Below are 21280 nucleotides of genomic sequence, written 5' to 3' on the forward strand. Positions count from 1 at the left end.
CCCTCCGTTTGTTCTTGACACTAGTGTGTGACGTCAAAAACATTTTTATATTATGGGACGGAGAGAGTATTTTTTAAGGAAAAAGAAAAGAAAATAATAATTGAGTTAGTGTAGTTACTTACTTTGGGCCGCTGCGGAGCATGCAAGGGAACACCATAGGAGAGCCACCAGTGCCACGACGTGTGCGGTAGAAGAAGAGGAAGATGGGGAGGAAGAAGAAGAGCGCCCCATGATGGATTCCTCTGGCTAGCTCTCGGCTCTTGACTGAATCTCAGATCTCACAGTGAGGGTTTTTATAGGGCAGGCCGGAACGGTAGCTAGGATGCTTGACGAGGCGACACTTGTAGAAAAAAGCCCTTTAGTCCCGGTTCGCAACAGCCTTTAGTCCCGGCTGTGCAACCGGGACTAAATAAGCGCGACTAAAGACCCCCCCCCTTTAGCCGCGGCTCTTACGGACCGCGACAAAAGTCTTTAGTCCCGGTTCTTGTGGCTGACCGGGACCAAAGGCCCGCCACGTGGGCGCCCGTGGTCCGTCGGGCCCGAGGACCTTTAGTCCCGGCTCTCGTGGCCAACCGGGACTAAAGGCCTCCTCCGCAGGTTTAGGGTTTTAGCCCCCCTAAACCTGGTTTCTTTTTAATTTGTAGTGTTTTATTTGTTTTATATTTTATTTTGTGTTTTATTTTATTTTGTGTTTTATTTTATTTTTGATGAAGTTTCAGTACACATATTCTACGCTTCTATATACATGCATATGAAATTTCAAACAAGAAGAATTCAAGAGGAATATATAATATATATTCAATCTCGGGTGACCATATACAACTTCGAACAAGTTTCCATACACAATTAGGATGGATGACCATATACAACTTCGAACAAGTTTCAATCTCGGGTATGCATATAAATTTCTTCGTCCTCGGTATAGTGTTGTCCTTTAGGATTGATGACTTCCCTCATGAAAAATCCTGCTAATTCTTCTTGAATTGGTCGGAAGCGAGCTTCTGGACTAAGCCTCCTCCGCAAGTTATCCGTCGCGTTCCGCACGCTAGCTGATGCCTTCCGCTCAGTGGTTTGTCTCCGGATGTTCTCACAAACATAGTATCCACATAGATCGGTCCCCGATGGTTGCTTATCCACATTAACTAACTTTCTGAAATCTAGCTCATGTTTGAATTCACCGACAGTTTCTTCTGAGAACCGTCTCCAAACCCTACAGGGCAAAGAAAATTAAATGAATAAGGGATTTATTAGTTAGTTGATATTAGGAAATGAAGAGACCGATCGATATAGAGCTCAAATGATTGAAAATAATTACTTTTGCAGCATTTTTCTCATGTCGGCCCAACGCTTTGGATCCGAATCCTTAGAGTCCATGATTAGAACTGTGGAGGTGTGAAGTTCAATATTTAGCAGAATCCAGTGGAACCTGCGGACACGTTACATGCACAGTCATGCATAACTCATCGATTAGACATACCATGCATGGAGTAAACAAAATAGAATGGGCACAAGAGAGAAACACTCACCCAAAATGGTAAGGAAATAGAATATGACTTTTGAGTTGATGCTTTCTAAGAAACTTGTACAGGTCTTTCTCCATGTCTTTGTGGTGATGTTCTAACACATGTCCATTAACGATATGTGGGTCAATGAACCCAACATCATGGATGTTTCTTATTTTGCATTCCCAAATCTTCAATCTGCATAATAGCGTACGCAACAATATAGTTAGGACAATATATATATATAGTGCAGGCAATGAAGAACGAGATGAGGTAGAAATAAATCACTTACAGAACGTAGCAACTCAGCATAGATTTGTCGAGGGCGCGCAGATTGAACAGCTGGAATAATTCACTCATATGAACTTCTACAGAGTACCGTTTGATGTGATGCTCATGTGTAACATCCGCATAAACATATTCTTTGTCGGCCCATGTTATGAATTGCTTGTACCAACGTAGCAGATTTCGCATTTGTGTTGGTAGACTATTTTCCTTCTCAGGCTCGACGAGAGGCCCCTTCCGCACATATTGTAATGTTATCTCACCTACAGGCGCATCCTCAAGGTCTAAGAAGGCACGAACAGTCAAACCCATCTCGGACGCTTGTTTCATGGCAGCCGCTACAGTCAATCCAAGTGCTGCTGCAGCTGCTATGATCTCGGGGTCCTCTTCCGGACCGGCTTTCACTATGAGCGGGGGGATCGATTGTTTCTTCTGCATCCCGAGCTGGTCAACTTGTTTCCCGCGTTTTTTACTTTCTTCCTCCTTCAATATTTTTGCTTGCCTACGAAGTTCATGTCCATAGTCGTCAGGCATATTCAGCTCGGCTTGGGACGGTGTCGTCAAAAAATCCTTAGCCCACTTCTTTTGCTTCTCAGTGAATACTTGCTTGGGCTCAGGCACTTTTTTCGCCTTCATATCCGCCTTCCATTTCTCATAATCAGTAGACGCGGCCAATGTGAGGTCAGCTTCACTAAGTTCCCCAGGCCTTGGGAGGAGACGCTTCAGCGATGGCTCCGGTACCCTTGTGGTCTTAGGTACATAAGGGTCCGGGTTAATAGTCCAGGAGCAGGTTTCCTTGCTGTCCGCCTGCTTCTGCTTCTTCGCCGGAGGTGGATTGGGGGGCGTCGTACCCGCCGGAGGAGGATTGGGGGGGCGTCGTACCCGCCGGAGGTGGATTGGGGGGCGTCGTACCCGCCGAAGGAGGATTGGGGGGCGTCGTACCCGCCGGAGGTTGTGGATCGGGGGACGGCGTCGAATGGCGTGAAGGAGGTGTAGGTGAACCACCACGACCACCACCACCGCCACCACCGCCACCACCACCACCACCATCGGAGGGGGGTGGACTTGCTAGCCTTGGCGCCTCGTCTGGAAACACTATGTACTTCTTTTTCCATAGAATGTACTGGCGCTTGACATCTCCAAGTCTGCTATCCCCTTCGGGTGTAGGTTTGTCAATCTCCAGGTCCTCAAACCCTTGGACTATGTCTTCCACCGTGACACAAGCATAGCCATATGGAATGGGGTTGTTGTGGTGGAGTGCTCCAGGTTTACAGGGTAAAGCACTGCCGCTAGCTACCTTCGTGGAAACGTTCCCCACGGGATAATGCAGATCACAGTCTTTCATCTTCTTTACATCATCCACGGGGTAGTGAGGCTCCGGTGCACGAATCTCGATCATCGGTGCACTAGCACCAGGCGGGGCATCCGTGGAAGCCACGCTGCTTCTCCGCTGCTGGCTTCCGCAATCCGCTTCATGATCTTCATGCGGCCCTGCAGCCGATTTTTCTTTCAATAGTTCATGCACGGTCTGCTTCAACTCATGGAGTTCCGATGCAAACTTCGTCATAAGATCTGCATCCCGGTCCGTCTTTCTCTTACGGCTTCTGTAACCGTACGGGTCATTGTCCTGGGAAAACCCTACTTTCCACGAAACTTTGCCTTTGCCTCGTACACGTCCTCCGTGTTCATCATTCCCGAGGGCTAAAGTCAGTGCGTCTTTCTCTCTGTTGAACTTGATCAAGCCCGCTTGAGCTTGGGTCATTGCGTCAATAAGGGCTTGGGTCGGAGCAAAGTGTCGATGCCGGTGAACACACACCCCTGTCTCCGGGTCTAGTGATCCCCCATGCCCGTACCACCAGATTTTGGCCCTTGGGTCCCATCCCTCTGTACCTAGAGGGATTCCTCGCACCCTCAGGTCCTCCTCCATCTTCTGCCACCTAGGGTCCGCAAGGCGGTATCCTCCTGGCCCCATAATATGATGGTACTTTTTCTTAGCCGCATTATCCTTATTTTTTTTCGATATTTCCTTGAAATGGTCCGATTGCTTTTGCCTCACAAATTCTGGCCAATCATCTTTCAGTTTCTCATATTGTCCATTGAAATCCGGAGTCTTGCCCTTGTTGACATAGTCACGGGTTAAATTTTTCTTGAAGTTCCGGAATGCATCGGCCATATTCTGAAGAGCGAACTCTTTAACTAGCCTCCTCCTCTGACGTCCACCCGGAACCTCGTTACCGAATTCATCGACTTTGTTGTATTCCGGAGGTAGAATGAAATGTTCCATAAGCTTTCTCCAGCAATCCTTTTTCGTTCTCTTGTCGACAAAACTGAAACCAAGACGTGCCTTCTTTGGCTCTTTCCATTCCTGGACGGTGATCGGGACGTTGTCTCTAACAACGACTCCGCATTGGTTGACAAACTTTGAGGTGTGCAGAAAGACCCTTTAGTCGCGGTTGGGGACAACAACCGCGACTAAAGGGTACCCTTTAGTCGCGGTCCGCCTCCCCAGCCGGGACTAAAGGGTCTGTGCTGAACTGGCGCGGTGCGGTGGGATGTTTAGTCCCACCTCGCTAGCCGAGAGGCTTCGACAGTGGTTTATAAGCGCGGCTGCGCTCACCACTTCGAGCTCCTCTCGAATGCAGGCTTACGGGCCTATTCTGTTACTATGAGCCTGTGGGCCTACTAGGCCTTCTGCGGGCCTGAATCCTGGCCCATTAATGGGTTTCTAGTCGTATTCAGGCCGTGGTGGCCCAGTAGGTGGCATATTCTTTATTTTTTGCCTGTTTTTTGTTTTCATTTTTGCTTTATTATTTTGTTTTGTTTCTACTTACAACAAAAAACTTATTTATTTTATTTTATTTTGTTTCTAATTACTTATTTATTTTTACTTTATGATAATTACTTATTTATTTTACTTTATGATAATTATTTTATTTTATTAAAGTTTATATTATTTTGTTTCTAATTCATTTTAAAATCTGAAAAATACAATTATATATCAAAAAAATCATAAAATAAAACTAATTCATTTTAAATTCTTGTTTTTCTTCTGTTTTTTTCTTCCTTTTTTCTTCTGTTTTTTTCTTCTGTTTGTTTCTTCCTTTTTCTTGTTTTTCTTCTTTTTTTTCTTCCTTTCTTCCTTTTTCCTTTTTTAAAATCTTCTGACATTTTAAAATCTTAAAAATACAATTATATATCAAAAAAATCAGAAAAATAAAACTAATTCATTTTAAATTCTTGTTTTTCTTCTGTTTTTTTCTTCCTTTTTTCTTCTGTTTTTTTCTTCTGTTCGTTTCTTCCTTTTTCTTGTTTTTCTTCTTTTTTTTCTTCCTTTCTTCCTTTTTCCTTTTTTAAAATCTTCTGACATTTTAAAATCTTAAAAATACAATTATATATCAAAAAAATCAGAAAAATAAAACTAATTCATTTTAAAATCCCTTGAAGGTTTGACAAAAGGTTTGATACATCATTCAGTTCATCGACCAAATACAAAGTTTGGTACAATAAATTATTACACATCAATTCTTCCCTTGTACGTCCCTGCTTGCTTACGATTGTGCCGTAATGAACTTCCGCTTCATGCACAACCAAGGAGGAAGGTTGTAGATGCATAGAGTCACGGGCCAGGTGCTATGGTTGGAGCTCTGCTCGCCAAAAGGATTAATGCCATCAGTATTTAGACCAAATCTTAAGTTCCTTGCGTCAGCTGCAAAATCTTTGAAAACTCTGTCGATCTTTCTCCATTGCGTTCCATCAGCGGTGTGTCTCGACTGCCCGTCGGACAAACGGTCCTCTTTGTGCCATCGCAACAACTTGGCATGCTTTTCATTCATGAACAGACGTTTCACCCGTGGTATTATAGGAGCATACCACATCACCTTGGCGGGAACCCTCTTCCTGGGTTTCTCGCCCTCAACATCGTCACCAGGGTCATCGCCTCTGATCTTATAACGCAATGCAGTGCATACAGGGCATTCATTCAAACCTCGTATTCACCGCGGTAGAGGATGCAGTCATTAATGCATGCATGTATCTTCTAAACCTCTAAACCTAGAGGGCAGACAACCTTCTTTGCTTCGTACGTACTGGCGGGCAATTTATTATTCTTCGGCAACATATTCTTCAATATTTTCAGCAAATTTTCAAATGATGAGTCACCTACACCTTCCTGTGCCTTCCATTTTAGCAAATCCAGTGTGCAGCCCAGCTTTTTCAGACTATTATCGCATCCTGGATACAACGACTTTTTGTGATCCTCTAACATGCGATCCAAATTCTCCCTCTCCTTGTCAGTTTCGCAGCGTCTCCGTGCATCAGCAATGGTCCGACCAAGATCATCAGCGGGCTCATCATGTGCCTCTTCTTCACCTTCACCTAACCCTTCCACACCTTCAGCATCATCCTCCATGAAAGTATCACCGAAAAGATCACGATAGTTGTCATCGATATCATCCCCTTCTTCATCTTCTTCCATTCTAACCCCTCTTTCTCCATGCTTGGTCCAACAATAATAGCTTGGCATGAAACCATGCTTAAGCAGGTCCATGTGAACTCTTCTTGAGGAGGAGTAACCCTTCTCATTCTTACAGACAGCACATGGACAGATAATAAAACCTTGCTGCTTGTTCGCATTTGCCACTACGAGGAAATCTTTCAAACCCGTAGTGAACTCGCCGGAGAGTCGGGAACCGTACATCCATTGCCGATTCATCTGCATTATTATTATATAAAGTATATAATTAACCATCATGCATTTGTTAAACTAACTAGCTAGAAATAATACAAATTAAACAATGAACTACACACATGCGTATTTTATCAATGACACATGAAAGGTTCGAGTTGCTAACCGCGATCGCGGAGGAAAAATAAATGAGAAAGCTCAAGTGTGGCTTGTTTCAGGCTCTCGGGCATTTCATCAAACACCTTGTGTGCATAGGAGAAACCAAAAGCAAACCCACCACCACCCCACCACCACCTTCTGAAAATTGTGAAGTGAGCCGAGTGAAGTGAAGTGAGCTGAGTATATATAGGGATGGGCCTTTAGTCGCGGTTGGCCAGGCCAACCGGGACTAAAGCCCCTCCCGTCCGCCAGCTGGATGGGCTTTAGTCCCGGTTGGCCTGGCCAACCGCGACTAAAGGCCTTCTGGGACCTTTAGTCCCGGTTGGCCACGCCAACCGGGACTAAAGCCCCTCCCGTCCGCCAGCTGTCGACCGAGCGCGCTGGGCCCAGGTAGTTGGTCGCGGGTCTTCTCCCGAACCGCGACTAAAGACCCCTTTGGTCGCGGTTCGATTGTTTTGGGGACTAATGGGGGCGTATGGAAGCCTCGTTTTCTACCAGTGCGACGACTCGCGTAGACCCACACATGCATGCATGCTCATGCATGGGTCAAAGTTAGGTCAAAGCTGCGGTCCCTTGCTAGGTTGGCAAACACGTGCTTTGGAAAGTGATAACGAAGAAACAGGGTGGCAGGCTGCTAAACCCTAAACCTTCCTTACCTTTTCCCATTCCTCTCGTGAGCAGCCAAGTGGAGAGGGCTCACTTCCGGCGGCTCCGAACCTGGTGGTTCCACAGAGGCATTTCTCTTGCATGTTCTCAGGTTCACCAGCCAAATTTTCTCCCCCATCTGCCCGCTGAAAAGAGACCAGTCCGTGAACACAAATACGGGAGACCGTCGTACAACGTTATTTTATATATGTCCTTAAGTAAAGGACACTTTAAATTTGAATTACTTCCATCCACACCGCACACCAGATCGCATGTCTAATCACAACCAAAAAAAAGGCAAGTGCTTACTTTTTACATGTCAGAATCCAAAAGAATATTAGTCTCACAGTCCGTATAATTTTCTGCCCTACCGGACCGGCAATCCCACTCATCTGCTTCCTGATCATGGTGGTGCCATTGTCACCACGTAGTCGGTCTCCATGTCCGCGTCCGCGTCCGCGTCCGTCTATGCCGCGTCCTCATTGCCCGCCACCGCCAACTGATCTTTCTGCCACTGCAACATCTGATAGCGGACGGATTGCAAAATCATTCTTGCGTCGGCATCCAAAGAGTCCACATTCAACGTCAACATCTTGGCATCTTTCTGGCGGCAATATTCACCTTCTCTAGTGTCAAAAACATTTCTAGCTCGAAGAGAGAAGGACCATGTTCTCAGGTTCACCAGCCAAATTTTCTCCCCCATCCGCTCGCTGACAGAGAGACCAGTCCACGAACACGAATGCAGGAGACCGTCATACAACGTTATTTTATATATGTCCGTAAGTAAAGGACACTTTAAATTTGAATTACTTCGATCCACACAACACGCCGGATCACATGCCTAATCACATTAAAAAAAAGGCAAGATCATTCTACCACTGCAACATCTGGCATATGCCTGCGCCCACGTCCGTCTCCACCGCGTCCTCATTGCCCCCCACCGCCACCACTCCAACATTTTGTAGCGGATGGATTGCAAGATCATTCTTGCGTCGGCATCCAAAGAGACCACATTCAAGGTCAACATCTTGGCATCTTCTTGGCGGCAATATTCACCTTCTCTTTCTCGAGCGCGGCCTTCCTATCTTCAATCATGGTCCTTCTCTCTTCGAGCTTGAGCTTCTTGTCCGTCGTCTCTATCAACAATTTGAACCTCTCCACCTTTTTACCCTCTTTTATGTCCAAGCGCTCCACGCATGCCTCCTCCTTCTTCGCCAAGATGTCCTCAAACCTCTCTGTCAGCTTGGCCGCCGCACCTTCTCACTTCGCCCTCTCCTCCTCCCACTTCTTCCTCCGTAAATTTCTTCAAACCTTCTTCAGCGGTTCTTGGGTTGGGTCGGTAGGGTCACCTGTTTCTTCCTCGTTGGCTTGGACGGCAGTCTTGGCTATGAAAATGTTCTACTACTTCAACCAACAATGCATGACGGTGAAGGACTTCTTCTCCCCCTTCTTGTACACCAAACAACCATGAGTAGGCTACAAAGTGAAACATTGTCGACAAGTGAGCAACAAAACAATGCATGTCCGGCTAGTGATCAACAAAACTAATAAGCATATCCAGCTAGTGAGCAACAAAACAATGCATGTCAAGCTAGTGATCAACTTACTTGTGCGGTGATTTATGCACCGCTAGGCCACCGTGCGATGAGATGCTTCAAGTGCCCACAATACTTGGACACGGCCTCTTGGATGTTGTACCATCGATGGTTGAGATACTTGCATTCACGATTGCGGATGATTGCGTTGGAGCAGGGCGCGAAATGCTTGTGTTCATAGAACCATATGTGAATGTTTCGCCAAAAGGTTCTGCCCTTTTGCTTTGTGCCATGGACAAGATCGAGGCTAGTAGCCAACCATGCATCACACAACAGCTCGTCCTCCCGGATGTTGAAGTTTTCTCCCCTACTCTTCTTCTTGGATCATCGAGTGTATCATCCGGATCATCATCCTACCGTCCTATGAAATCTGGTGTTCAAGCACATGTTCAGGATGTGAAATCTGAAACCCGAATCTGATGTTCAAGCTAGCACTGATGTGTGCTCACTGAAATTATGTTAGTTTTGAAACTGCTTGTTGCTGCATTTGATAAACTGAATCTAACATTGTATCAAATGGAGCGGAGATTTGCTTGTTACTGGATTTGATAAACTGAATCTAACATTCACTACCGGAATCGCACCCTATGCCGACGGCCTGGGCCGTCGGCATAGCCCTGAATCGCCGTCGGGACAGGCCTATGCCGATGGCCCCTGTCGGCATAGGGCCGTCGGCAACATATCCGTCGGCGTAGCCAGGAATGCCGTCGGCATAGAAAGACCATCGGCATACGCCCTATCCCGACGGTGTCCGTACATCTATGCCGACGGCCCCGGCCGTCGGCAACGTTATCGCCTAACGGCGGCCGCCGTCAAGTGCTGACCAACGCTCGCCACATGGTAGGTCTACGCCGACGGTCTAGCCGTCGGCATAGTTTGAAACTAAGCTGACGGCTAGGCCGTCGGCATAGACATGCCACGTGGCGAGCAGGCATCACCCCTGGGGCGGGTCTATGCCGACGGCCAAGCTATCGGCTTAGGTTGAAACTATGCCGACGGCCAGACCATCGGCATAGACCTGCCACGTGGCAGCCACTGGGAGCTCCTGGAGCAGGCCTATGCCGACGGCTTAGCCGTCGGCTTAGTTTGAAAGTATGCCGACAGCAAGACCGTCGGCATAGGCCTGCCACGTGGCAGCCACTGGGAGCTCACGGCAGCTCTATGCCGACGGCCTTGCCGTCGGCATAGTTTCTGTCTGTTTTTTTTTCTTTTTTCTGTTTTGTTTCAGCTCAATTCATTTGAATATATATAGCACACAACAAATATATGCATCACATAACAGCTGACCCAGCAGCATCACACAACAAATTCATCATCACACATCATAAGAAGCATCGCAAAGCATAAACATATAAGTATCATCACCACCAAGCATAAGAATCTCACAAACAACAATAAGAAACATCACAAGGATATAAGTATCATCACCACCAAGACCGCCACAATGTGACCCAAAGGCTTAAGCGCCAGGACGTCGAGCACCACGGAGGTCGTCACCGCCAAGACCGCCGAAGCCCAGGTCGTCACTGCTAGCGGCAGCGGTACCGCCAAGACCGCCTCCTCCTCCGCCTTCGTGGATCGGAGTGGTCGGGCTCCGTGTCTCCGGAGTGCTGCGAAGACCACCGCCAACGGTAGATCCACCTGTTCCCTGCATGTTGAAAAGACATATGCACAGGATCTATGACTGTGTTGAAAGGCATGACATGCTTGAAGGAAATATGCCCTAGAGGCAATAATAAAGTTATTATTTATTTCCTTATATCATGATAAATGTTTATTATTCATGCTAGAATTGTATTAACCGGAAACATAATACATGTGTGAATACATAGACAAACGGAGTGTCACTAGTATGCCTCTACTTGACTAGCTCGTTAATCAAAGATGGTTATGTTTCCTAACCATGAACAAAGAGTTGTTATTTGATTAACGAGGTCACATCATTAGTTGAATGATCTGATTGACATGACCCATTCCATTAGCTTAGCACCCGATCGTTTAGTATGTTGCTATTGCTTTCTTCATGACTTATACATGTTCCTATAACTATGAGATTATGCAACTCCCGTTTACCGGAGGAATACTTTGGGTACTACCAAATGTCACAACGTAACTGGGTGATTATAAAGGAGTACTACAGGTGTCTCCAATGGTAGATGTTGGGTTGGCGTATTTCGAGATTAGGGTTTGTCACTCCGAGTGTCGGAGAGGTATCTCTGGGCCCTCTCGGTAATGCACATCACATAAGCCTTGCAAGCACTGCAACTAATATGTTAGTTGTGAGATGATGTATTACAGAACGAGTAAAGAGACTTGCCGGTAACGAGATTGAACCAGGTATTGGATACCGACGATCGAATCTCGGGCAAGTAACATACCGATGACAAAGGGAACAACGTATGTTGTTATGCGGTCTGACCGATAAAGATCTTCGTAGAATATGTAGGAGCCAATATGGGCATCCAGGTCCCGCTATTGGTTATTGACCGGAGACGTGTCTCGGTCATGTCTACATTGTTCTCGAACCGTAGGGTCCGCACGCTTAACGTTACGATGACAGTTATTATGAGTTTATGCATTTTGATGTACCGAAGGTTGTTCGGAGTCCCGGATGTGATCATGGACATGACGAGGAGTCTCGAAATGGTCGAGACGTAAAGATTGATATATTGGAAGCCTATGTTTGGACACCGGAAGTGTTCCGGGTGAAATCAGGATTTTACCGGAATACCGGGAGGGTTACCGGAACCCCCCGGGAGGCAAATGGGCCTATTGGGCCTTAGTGGAAAAGTGAAAGGGGCTGCCCACAAGGGCTGCGCGCCTTCCCCCCTTCCCTAGTCCTATTAGGACTAGGAGAAGGGGCCAGCCCCCCTCTTTCTCTCTTCTCTTTGGAGAGTCCTATTAGGAATAGGATTGGGGGGGAGTCCTACTCCCGGTAGGAGTAGGACTCCTCCTGCGCCTCTCTCTCCCTAGCCGGCCGAACCCCTCCCCCTGCTCCTTTATATACGGGGGCAGGGGGCACCCCATAGATACACAAGTTGATCCTTGAGATCGTTCCTTAGCCGTGTGCGGTGCCCCCTGCCACCAAATTCCACCTCGATCATACCGTTGTAGTGCTTAGGCGAAGCCCTGCGTCGGTAGTACATCAAGATCGTCACCACGCCGTCGTGCTGACGGAACTCTTCCTCGACGCTTTGCTGGATCGGAGCCCGAGGATCGTCATCAAGCTGAACGTGTGCTAAGAACTCGGAGGTGCCGGAGTAACGGTGCTTGGATCGGTCGGATCGGGAAGAAGAGGTACGACTACTTCCTCTACGTTGTGTGATCGCTTCCGCAGTCGGTCTGCGTTGGTACGTAGACAACACTCTCCCCTCTCATTGCTATGCATCACCATGATCTTGCGTGTGCGTAGGAAAATTTTCGAAATTACTACGTTCCCCAACAGTGGCATCCGAGCCTAGGTTTTTATGGTTTGATGTTATTTGCACGAGTAGAACACAAGTGAGTTGTGGGCGATACATGTCATACTGCCTACCAGCATGTCATACTTTGGTTCGGCGGTATTGTTGGACGAGACGATCCGGACCAACCTTACGCGTACTCTTACGCGAGACCGGTTCCCTCGACGTGCTTTGCACATAGATGGCTTGCGGAAGACTGTCTCTCCAACTTTAGTTGAACCAAGTGTGGCTACGCCCGGTCCTTGAGAAGGTTAAAACGGAGTCTATTTGACGAACTATCGTTGTGGTTTTGATGCGTAGGTGAGATGAGTTCTTACTTAAGCCCGTAGCAGCCACGTAAAACTTGCAACAACAAAGTAGAGGACGTCTAACTTGTTTTTGCAGGGCATGTTGTGATGTGATATGGTCAAGGCATGATGCTGATTTTATTGTATGAGATGATCATGTTTTGTAACCAAGTTATCGGCAACTGGCAGGAGCCATATGGTTGTCGCTTTATTGTATGCAATGCAATCGCGATGTAATGCTTTACTTTATTACTAAGCGGTAGTGATAGTCGTAGAAGCATAAGATTGGCAAGACGACAACGATGCTACGATGGAGATCAAGGTGTCGCGCCGGTGATGATGGTGATCATGACGGTGCTTCGAAGATGGAGATCACAAGCACAAGATGATGATGGCCATATCATATCACTTATATTGATTGCATGTGATGTTTATCCTTTTATGCATCTTATCTTGCTTTGATTGACGGTAGCATTATAAGATGATCTCTCACTAAATTATCAAGAAGTGTTCTCCCTGAGTATGCACCGTTGCCAAAGTTCGTCGTGCCCAGACACCACGTGATGATCGGGTGTGATAAGCTCTACGTTCATCTACAACGGGTGCAAGCCAGTTTTGCACACGCAGAATACTCAGGTTAAACTTGACGAGCCTAGCATATGCAGATATGGCCTCGGAACACAGAGACCGAAAGGTCGAGCGTGAATCATATAGTAGATATGATCAACATAACGATGTTCACCATTGAAAACTACTCCATCTCACGTGATGATCGGTTATGGTTTAGTTGATTTGGATCACGTGATCACTTAGAGGATTAGAGGGATGTCTATCTAAGTGGGAGTTCTTAAGTAATATGATTAATTGAACTTTAAATTTATCATGAACTTAGTCCTGGTAGTATTTTGCAAATTATGTTGTAGATCAATAGCTCGCGTTGTTGCTTCCCTGTGTTTATTTTTGATATGTTCCTAGAGAAAATTGTGTTGAAAGATGTTAGTAGCAATGATGGGGATTGGATCCGTAATCTGAGGTTTATCCTCATTGCTGTACAGAAAAATTATGTCCTTGATGCACCGCTAGGTGACAGACCTATTGCAGGAGCAGATGCAGACGTTATGAACGTTTGGCTAGCTCAATATGATGACTACTCGATAGTTTAGTGCACCATGCTTAATGGCTTAGAATCGGGACTTCAAAGACGTTTTGAACGTCATGGACCATATGAGATGTTCCAGGAGTTGAAGTTAATATTTCAAGCAAATACCCGAGTTGAGAGATATGAAGTCTCCAACAAGTTCTATAGCTAAAAGATGGAGGAGAATCGCTCAACTAGTGAGCATGTGCTCAGATTGTCTGGGTACTACAATCGCTTGAATCAAGTGGGAGTTAATCTTCCAGATAAGATAGTGATTGACAGAATTCTCTAGTCACCATGACCAAGTTAGTAGAACTTCGTGATGAACTATAGTATGCAAGGGGTGACGAAAACGACTCCCGAGTTTTTCATGATGATGAAATCGATGAAGGTAGAAATCAAGAAAAACATCAAGTGTTGATGGTAGACAAGACTACTAGTTTCAAGAAAAGGGCAGAGGGAAGAAGGGGAACTTCAAAAAGAACAGCAAGCAAGTTGCTGCTCAAGTGAAGAAGCCCAAGTCTGGACCTAAGCCTGAGACTGAGTGCTTCTACTGCAAAGGGACTGGTCACTGGAAGCGGAACTACCCCAAGTGATTGGCGGATAAGAAGGATGGCAAAGTGAACATAAGTATATTTGATATACATGTTATTGATGTGTACTTTACTAGTGTTTATAGCAACCCCTTAGTATTTGATGCTAGTTCAGTTGCTAAGAGTAGTAACTCGAAACGGGAGTTGCAGAATGAACAGAGACTAGTTAAGGGTGAAGTGACGATGTGTGTTGGAAGTGGTTCCAAGATTGATATGATCATCATCGCACACTCCCTATACTTTCGGGATTAGTGTTGAACCTAAATAAGTGTTATTTGGTGTTTGCGTTGAGCATGAATATGATTTGATCATGTTTATTATAATACGGTTATTCATTTAAGTAAAAGAATAAATTGTTGTTCTGTTTACATGAATAAAACCTTATATGGTTACACACCCAATGAAAATAGTTCATTGGATCTCGGTCTTAATAATACACATATTCATAATATTGAAACAAAAAGATGCAAAGTTAATAATGATAGTGCAACTTATTTGTGGCACTACCGTTTAGGTCATATTGGTGTAAAGCGCATGAAGAAACTCCATGCTGATGGGATTTTGGAATCACTTGATGCTTGCAAACCATGCCTTATGGGCAAGATGACTAAACGCCGTTCTCCGGAACAATGAAGCAAGCAACAGATTTGTTGAAAATCATACATACTGATGTATGTGGTCCGATGAATATTAAGGGTTGCAGCAGGTATCATTATTTTCTGACCTTCACAGATGATTTGAGCAGATATGGGGATATCTACTTGATGAAACATAAGTCTGAAACATTTGAACAGTTCAAAGAATTTTAGAGTGAAGTGGAAAAACCATCGTGACAAGAAAATAAAAGTTTCTACGATATGATCGCAGAGGTAAAATGTTTGAGTTACGAGTTTGGTCTTTAGTTAAAACAATGTGAAATAGTTTCACTACTCACGCCACTTGGAACACCACAGCATAATGGTGTGTCCGAACGTCATAACCGTACTTTATTGGATATAGTGCAATCTATGATGTTTCTTACCGATTTACTACTATCGTTTTGGGGTTATGCATTAGAGACAGCTGCATTCACATTAAATAGGGCACCATCTAAATCCGTTGAGACGACACCATGTGAACTATGGTTTGGCAAGAAACCTAAGCTGTCGTTTCTTAAAGTTTGGGGTTGCGATGCTTATATGAAAAAGTTTCATCCTGATAAGCTCAAACTCAAATCGGAGAAGTGCGTCTTCATAGGATATCCAAAGGAAACTATTGGATACACCTTCTATCACAGATCCGAAGGCAAGACTTTTGTTGCTAAAATTCGGAAACTTTCTGGAGAAGGAGTTTCTCTCGAAAGAAGTGAGTGGGAGGAAACTAGAAAACTTGATAAGGTAATTGTACCTTCTCCCTTATTGGAAAATAGTTCATCATAGAAATTTGTTCCTGTGACTACTACACCAATTAGTGAGGAAGCTAATGATGATGATCATGTAACTTCAGATCAAGTTACTACCGAATCTCGTAGGTAAACTAGAGTGAGATCCGCACCAGAGTGGTACGGTAATCCTATTCTGGAGGTCATGTTACTTGACCATGACGAACCTACGAACTATGAGGAAGCGATGATGAGCCCAGATTCCGCAAAATGGTTTGAGGCCATGAAATCTGAGATATGATCCATGTATGAGAACAAAGTTTGGACTTTGGTTGACTTGCCCGATGATCGGCAAGCAATTGAGAATAAATGGATCTTCAAGAGGAAGACGGATGCTGATAGTAGTGTTACTATCTACAAAGCTAGAATTTTCGCAAAAAGGTTTTCGACAAGTTCAAGGTGTTGACTACGATGAGTTTTTCTCACTCGTATCTATGCTTAAGTCTGTCTGAATCATGTTAGCAATTGCCGCATTTTATGAAATCTGGCAAATGGATAAACAAAACTGCATTCCTTAATGGATTTATTAAAGAAGAGTTGTATGTGATGCAACTAGAAGGTTTTGTCAATCCGAAAGGTGCTAACAAAATGTGCAAGCTCCAGCGATCCATCTGTGGACTAGTGCAAGCATCTCGGAGTTGGAATATACGCTTTGATAAGTTGATCAAAGCATATAGTTTTATACAGACTTGCGGTGAAGCTTGTATTTACGAGAAAGTGAGTGGGAGCACTACAGCATTTCTGATAAGTATATGTGAATGACATATTGTTGATCGGAAATAATGTAGAATTATTCTGTAAAGCATAAAAGGAGTGTTTGAAAGGAGTTTTTCAAAGAAAGACTTCGGTAAAGCTGCTTACATATTGAGCTTCAAGATCTATAGAGATAGATCAAGACGCTTGATAAGTTTTTTCAATGAGTACATACCTTGACAAGATTTTGAAGTAGTTCAAAATGGAGCAGTCAAAGAAAGAGTTATTGCTTGTATTATAAGGTGTGAAGTTGAGTAAGACTCAAAGCCCGACCACGGCAGAAGATAGAAAGAGAATGAAAGTCATTCCCTATGCCTTGGCCATAGGTTCTATAAAGTATGTCATGCTTTATACCAGATCTATTGTATACCCTGCACTGATTTGGCAAGGGAGTACAATAGTGATCTAGGAGTAGATCACTGGACAGCGGTCAGAATTATCCTTAGTGAAATAAGGATATGTTTCTCGATTATGGACGTGACAAAAAGGTTCGTCGTAAAGGGTTACGTCGAAGCAAGTTTTTGACACTGATCCAGATGATTCTAAGTCTCAATCTGGATACATATTGAAAGTGGGAGCAATTAGCTAGAGTAGCTCCGTGTAGAGCATTGTAGACATAGAACTTGCAAAATACTTACGGATCTGAATGTGACAGACCCGTTGACTAAAATTATCTCACAAGCAAAACATGATCACACCTTAGTACTCTTTGGGTGTTAATCACATAGATGTGTGAACTAGATTACTGACTCTAGTAAACCCTTTGAGTGTTGGTCACATGACGATGTGAACTATGGGTGTTAATCACATGGTGATGTGAACTATTGCTGTTAAATCACATGGTGATGTGAACTAGATTATTGACTCTAGTGCAAGTGGGAGACTGAAGGAAATATGCCCTAGAGGCAATAATAAAGTTATTATTTATTTCCTTATATCATGATAAATGTTTATTATTCATGCTAGAATTGTATTAACCGGAAACATAATACATGTGTGAATACATAGACAAACAGAGTGTCACTAGTATGCCTCTACTTGACTAGCTCGTTAATCAAAGATGGTTATGTTTCCTAACCATGAACAAAGAGTTGTTATTTGATTAACAAGGTCACATCATTACTTGAATGATCTGATTGACATGACCCATTCCATTAGCTTAGCACCCGATCGTTTAGTATGTTGCTATTGCTTTCTTCATGACTTATACATGTTCCTATAACTATGAGATTATGCAACTCCCGTTTACCGGAGGAATACTTTGGGTACTACCAAACGTCACAACGTAACTAGGTGATTATAAAGGAGTACTACAGGTGTCTCCAATGGTAGATGTTGGGTTGGCGTATTTCGAGATTAGGGTTTGTCACTCCGAGTGTCGGAGAGGTATCTCTGGGCCCTCTCGGTAATGCACATCACATAAGCCTTGCAAGCACTGCAACTAATATGTTAGTTGTGAGATGATGTATTACGGAACGAGTAAAGAGACTTGCCGGTAACGAGATTGAACCAGGTATTGGATACCGACGATCGAATCTCGGGCAAGTAACATACCGATGACAAAGGGAACAACGTATGTTGTTATGCGGTCTGACCGATAAAGATCTTCGTAGAATATGTAGGAGCCAATATGGGCATCCAGGTCCCGCTATTGGTTATTGACCGGAGACGTGTCTCGGTCATGTCTACATTGTTCTCGAACCGTAGGGTCCGCACGCTTAACGTTACGATGACAGTTATTATGAGTTTATGCATTTTGATGTACCGAAGGTTGTTCGGAGTCCCGGATGTGATCATGGACATGACGAGGAGTCTCGAAATGGTCGAGACGTAAAGATTGATATATTGGAAGCCTATGTTTGGACACCGGAAGTGTTCCGGGTGAAATCAGGATTTTACCGGAATACCGGGAGGGTTACCGGAACCCCCCGGGAGGCAAATGGGCCTATTGGGCCTTAGTGGAAAAGTGAAAGGGGCTGCCCACAAGGGCTGCGCGCCTTCCCCCCTTCCCTAGTCCTATTAGGACTAGGAGAAGGGGCCGGCCCCCCTCTTTCTCTCTTCTCTTTGGAGAGTCCTATTAGGAATAGGATTGGGGGGGAGTCCTACTCCCGGTAGGAGTAGGACTCCTCCTGCGCCTCTCTCTCCCTAGCCGGCCGAACCCCTCCCCCTGCTCCTTTATATACGGGGGCAGGGGGCACCCCATAGATACACAAGTTGATCCTTGAGATCGTTCCTTAGCCGTGTGCGGTGCCCCTGCCACCAAATTCCACCTCGATCATACCGTTGTAGTGCTTAGGCGAAGCCCTGCGTCGGTAGTACATCAAGATCGTCACCACACCGTCGTGCTGACGGAACTCTTCCTCGACGCTTTGCTAGATCGGAGCCCGAGGATCGTCATCGAGCTGAACGTGTGCTAAGAACTCGAAGGTGCCGGAGTAACGGTGCTTGGATCGGTCGGATCGGGAAGAAGACGTACGACTACTTCCTCTACGTTGTGTGATCGCTTCTGCAGTCGGTCTGCGTTGGTACGTAGACAACACTCTCCCCTCTCGTTGCTATGCATCACCATGATCTTGCGTGTGCGTAGGAAAATTTTCGAAATTACTACGTTCCCCAACAATGCTTTGGGTGAATAGATTGGGGATGAACTAACCGGCGAGGGGCCAGCGTTCTGTGCCACAAACTCCTCAAAGCTCATCAGCACTGGTTGTGCTGGAGGGCATTGTGCTGTAGGGAACTGAGGACACCTGCCGGCCGCCATATCCTGAAAAGCCTGTTGCATCTGGCTATCCCTCTGCACTTGGTGTTCATAAAGCCTCTGATGCCACGCCATGGTCTCCTGGCATGTGTACTCCATGTAGGCCTACGGTATGACATGATGGAACTCATAAAACTACTAAATGCGGAAAATGAAGTGAGAAATGAAGATAAGAGGGAAAATACTTACAGATTGTTGCTCCTGAAAGAGGGACTGTGTACTAGTCACTGGCTGGCTCGTGCGCTGGCTCAGGCTCGGGTCGATCCGACGAAGCTGTGTGTAGGAGATACTAGGAGTGATCACAGCATCGAGAACCGCCTCCCGACCGTGCTCCTTGGGCCCCATCCTCACCACCGCCATGTCGTCCAGAGGTGCCGCAATGGGGTCAGGTGTGTCAGGATGTAACTCCAGATACGCTTCGGAGTAGGCCTTCTTCCTCCCTGCGGTCTTCTTGACATAGTACTTGGGCTCGCCAGGCTTGGGGTCCTTCCGCGTATGGGCGATCTCCCATGCCTGCATGTGTGAGAGCGGCCGCTTCAGTTTCTCCTCCTGCACCACCAAACAGAGGTTAGTCATACATAAGAAAGTGATGGTAAATAGAAGAAGAAGAATGTTTAATGGGGTTAGTCATACATTAACTGCCTTGTGGAGATAGTGGTTTCGGTTTCCCTGAGCATGTACTCCCTCCGTCCCTCGGTTAGCCTTATTTTTGGTTCTCATAGCCGCCCAGGCTCCAGCCTCATCACACCAAAGATCCACCAATGCCGCCCAGGACTCGTCTTTTCCATAACACCAATTTGGACACACCTACATAATAAAAGCATAATGACATGTAGGTGTGTCCAAATTGGTGTTATGGAAGCATAAAGCATAAAGCATAATGTACCACAAGGTAATGAAAGCATAATGAAAAATCTTTTATACTTACCGTCAAGAACTCGGGCCTCTCCAAGGTAATGCCCATCCTCTGCGCTTCTTCCTTGGTCATCTTCACACCAAGATAGTCGTGGTAGTATGTGGAGATGGCCACATAGCGCACCTCGTACTGCATCTGGCGGGCCTTCTTCTTGCATTGGCGCAGCACGATCTAGTCCGCTCTAGCCCTGTGCTCCGGAAGAACTCGATAGAATTTCTGCAATCATGCATGAAACAAGAATGGGAGAAGCCATGAGTTAAATCATTCATGAAACTAGAATGGACTTGTGCTTCTGAAGAGAACTCACCCAGAAAGTAGTGATCACGGCCTTGGCATGGGTCTCATGGTCCGCGTGGCGGGCCGCTTCCCAGTGGTCCCAGCTCGTGGCCAAAACTCGACGGTCCGGCTGCCTGACTGGATCAGGACAGTACAACCCCGGCCAATATAACTTCAGCAAGACGGTGATGAGGCCGTTGGGAATACGGACCCCTTTAGAATATATCCAGTTGCTGCAAAAGAATGAACTATTAGCATGTGACAAGAAAAATAAATAACAACCGGAATAAGCATGTGACAAGCAACATAATGAACCACTTACTCTTTTCCCGTGGGCTCAATGAGCCACTTCTGCTCCTCAGTAGCAGGAACCTGCTTTGGTAGCTTTGCGTTGCCACGCAGCCACCCCTTCGTGTCAACCCCCTTCCCGTCACCACCATCATCCCCGCCACCACCCTCCTCCTCGCCTGCCTCCCCCTCCCCAACCTCCTCCTCCTCCTCCTCCTCCACCACCACCTCCTCCTCCTCCTCCTCCTCCTCCTCCTCCACCACCACCACCTCCTCCTCCTCCTCCTCCCTAGAGTGTACCTCACTAGAGGAGGGTACCTCACTAGAGGAGGGCCTCGAAGACAACACCCCTAAGTCGGTGAGGGTGCGCTGTTTCTGGCCGCGACCCCCTGTAGTGGCTCTCCCCCCAGCACCTCGTCCTCTAGAGGCTCTCCCCCCGCCCCCTCCTCCTCTAGGGGCACCTCTCCCTCGACCTCCCTGTGAGGAGTCATCGTCAAGTAGCCGAGGGGGAGGATTACGT

General features: G+C 45.9%; 2 protein-coding genes and 1 pseudogene across 2 annotated transcripts; all 3 read right to left on the reverse strand.

The window, feature by feature from the left end:
- Window positions 1–882: 882 nt before the first annotated feature.
- Window positions 883–1976, reverse strand: LOC125515987 (uncharacterized). Its single transcript, XM_087529628.1, has 4 exons — window positions 1795–1976; window positions 1527–1700; window positions 1316–1426; window positions 883–1210 (listed from the first exon to the last, which is right to left on the reverse strand). Exons 1-4 carry the CDS (start codon window positions 1974–1976, stop codon window positions 883–885), a joined length of 795 nt encoding a protein of 264 aa, XP_087385754.1.
- Window positions 1977–2064: 88 nt separating this feature from the next.
- LOC147963585 (uncharacterized) lies at window positions 2065–3549 on the reverse strand (annotated as a pseudogene).
- A 6780-nt stretch (window positions 3550–10329) lies between these two features.
- On the reverse strand, window positions 10330–20244 carry LOC125516420 (uncharacterized). The gene is made up of 5 exons (XM_048681874.2): window positions 20209–20244; window positions 19914–20087; window positions 19470–19829; window positions 19176–19385; window positions 10330–10518 (listed from the first exon to the last, which is right to left on the reverse strand). The coding sequence occupies exons 1-5, from the start codon at window positions 20242–20244 to the stop codon at window positions 10330–10332; spliced, it is 969 nt and encodes a 322-aa protein (XP_048537831.2).
- Window positions 20245–21280: the final 1036 nt, after the last annotated feature.

This window comes from Triticum urartu, chromosome 6A (genome assembly GCF_056163025.1).
Source record: "Triticum urartu cultivar PI428250 chromosome 6A, HENAU_Tu73, whole genome shotgun sequence".
NCBI lineage: Eukaryota > Viridiplantae > Streptophyta > Magnoliopsida > Poales > Poaceae > Triticum > Triticum urartu.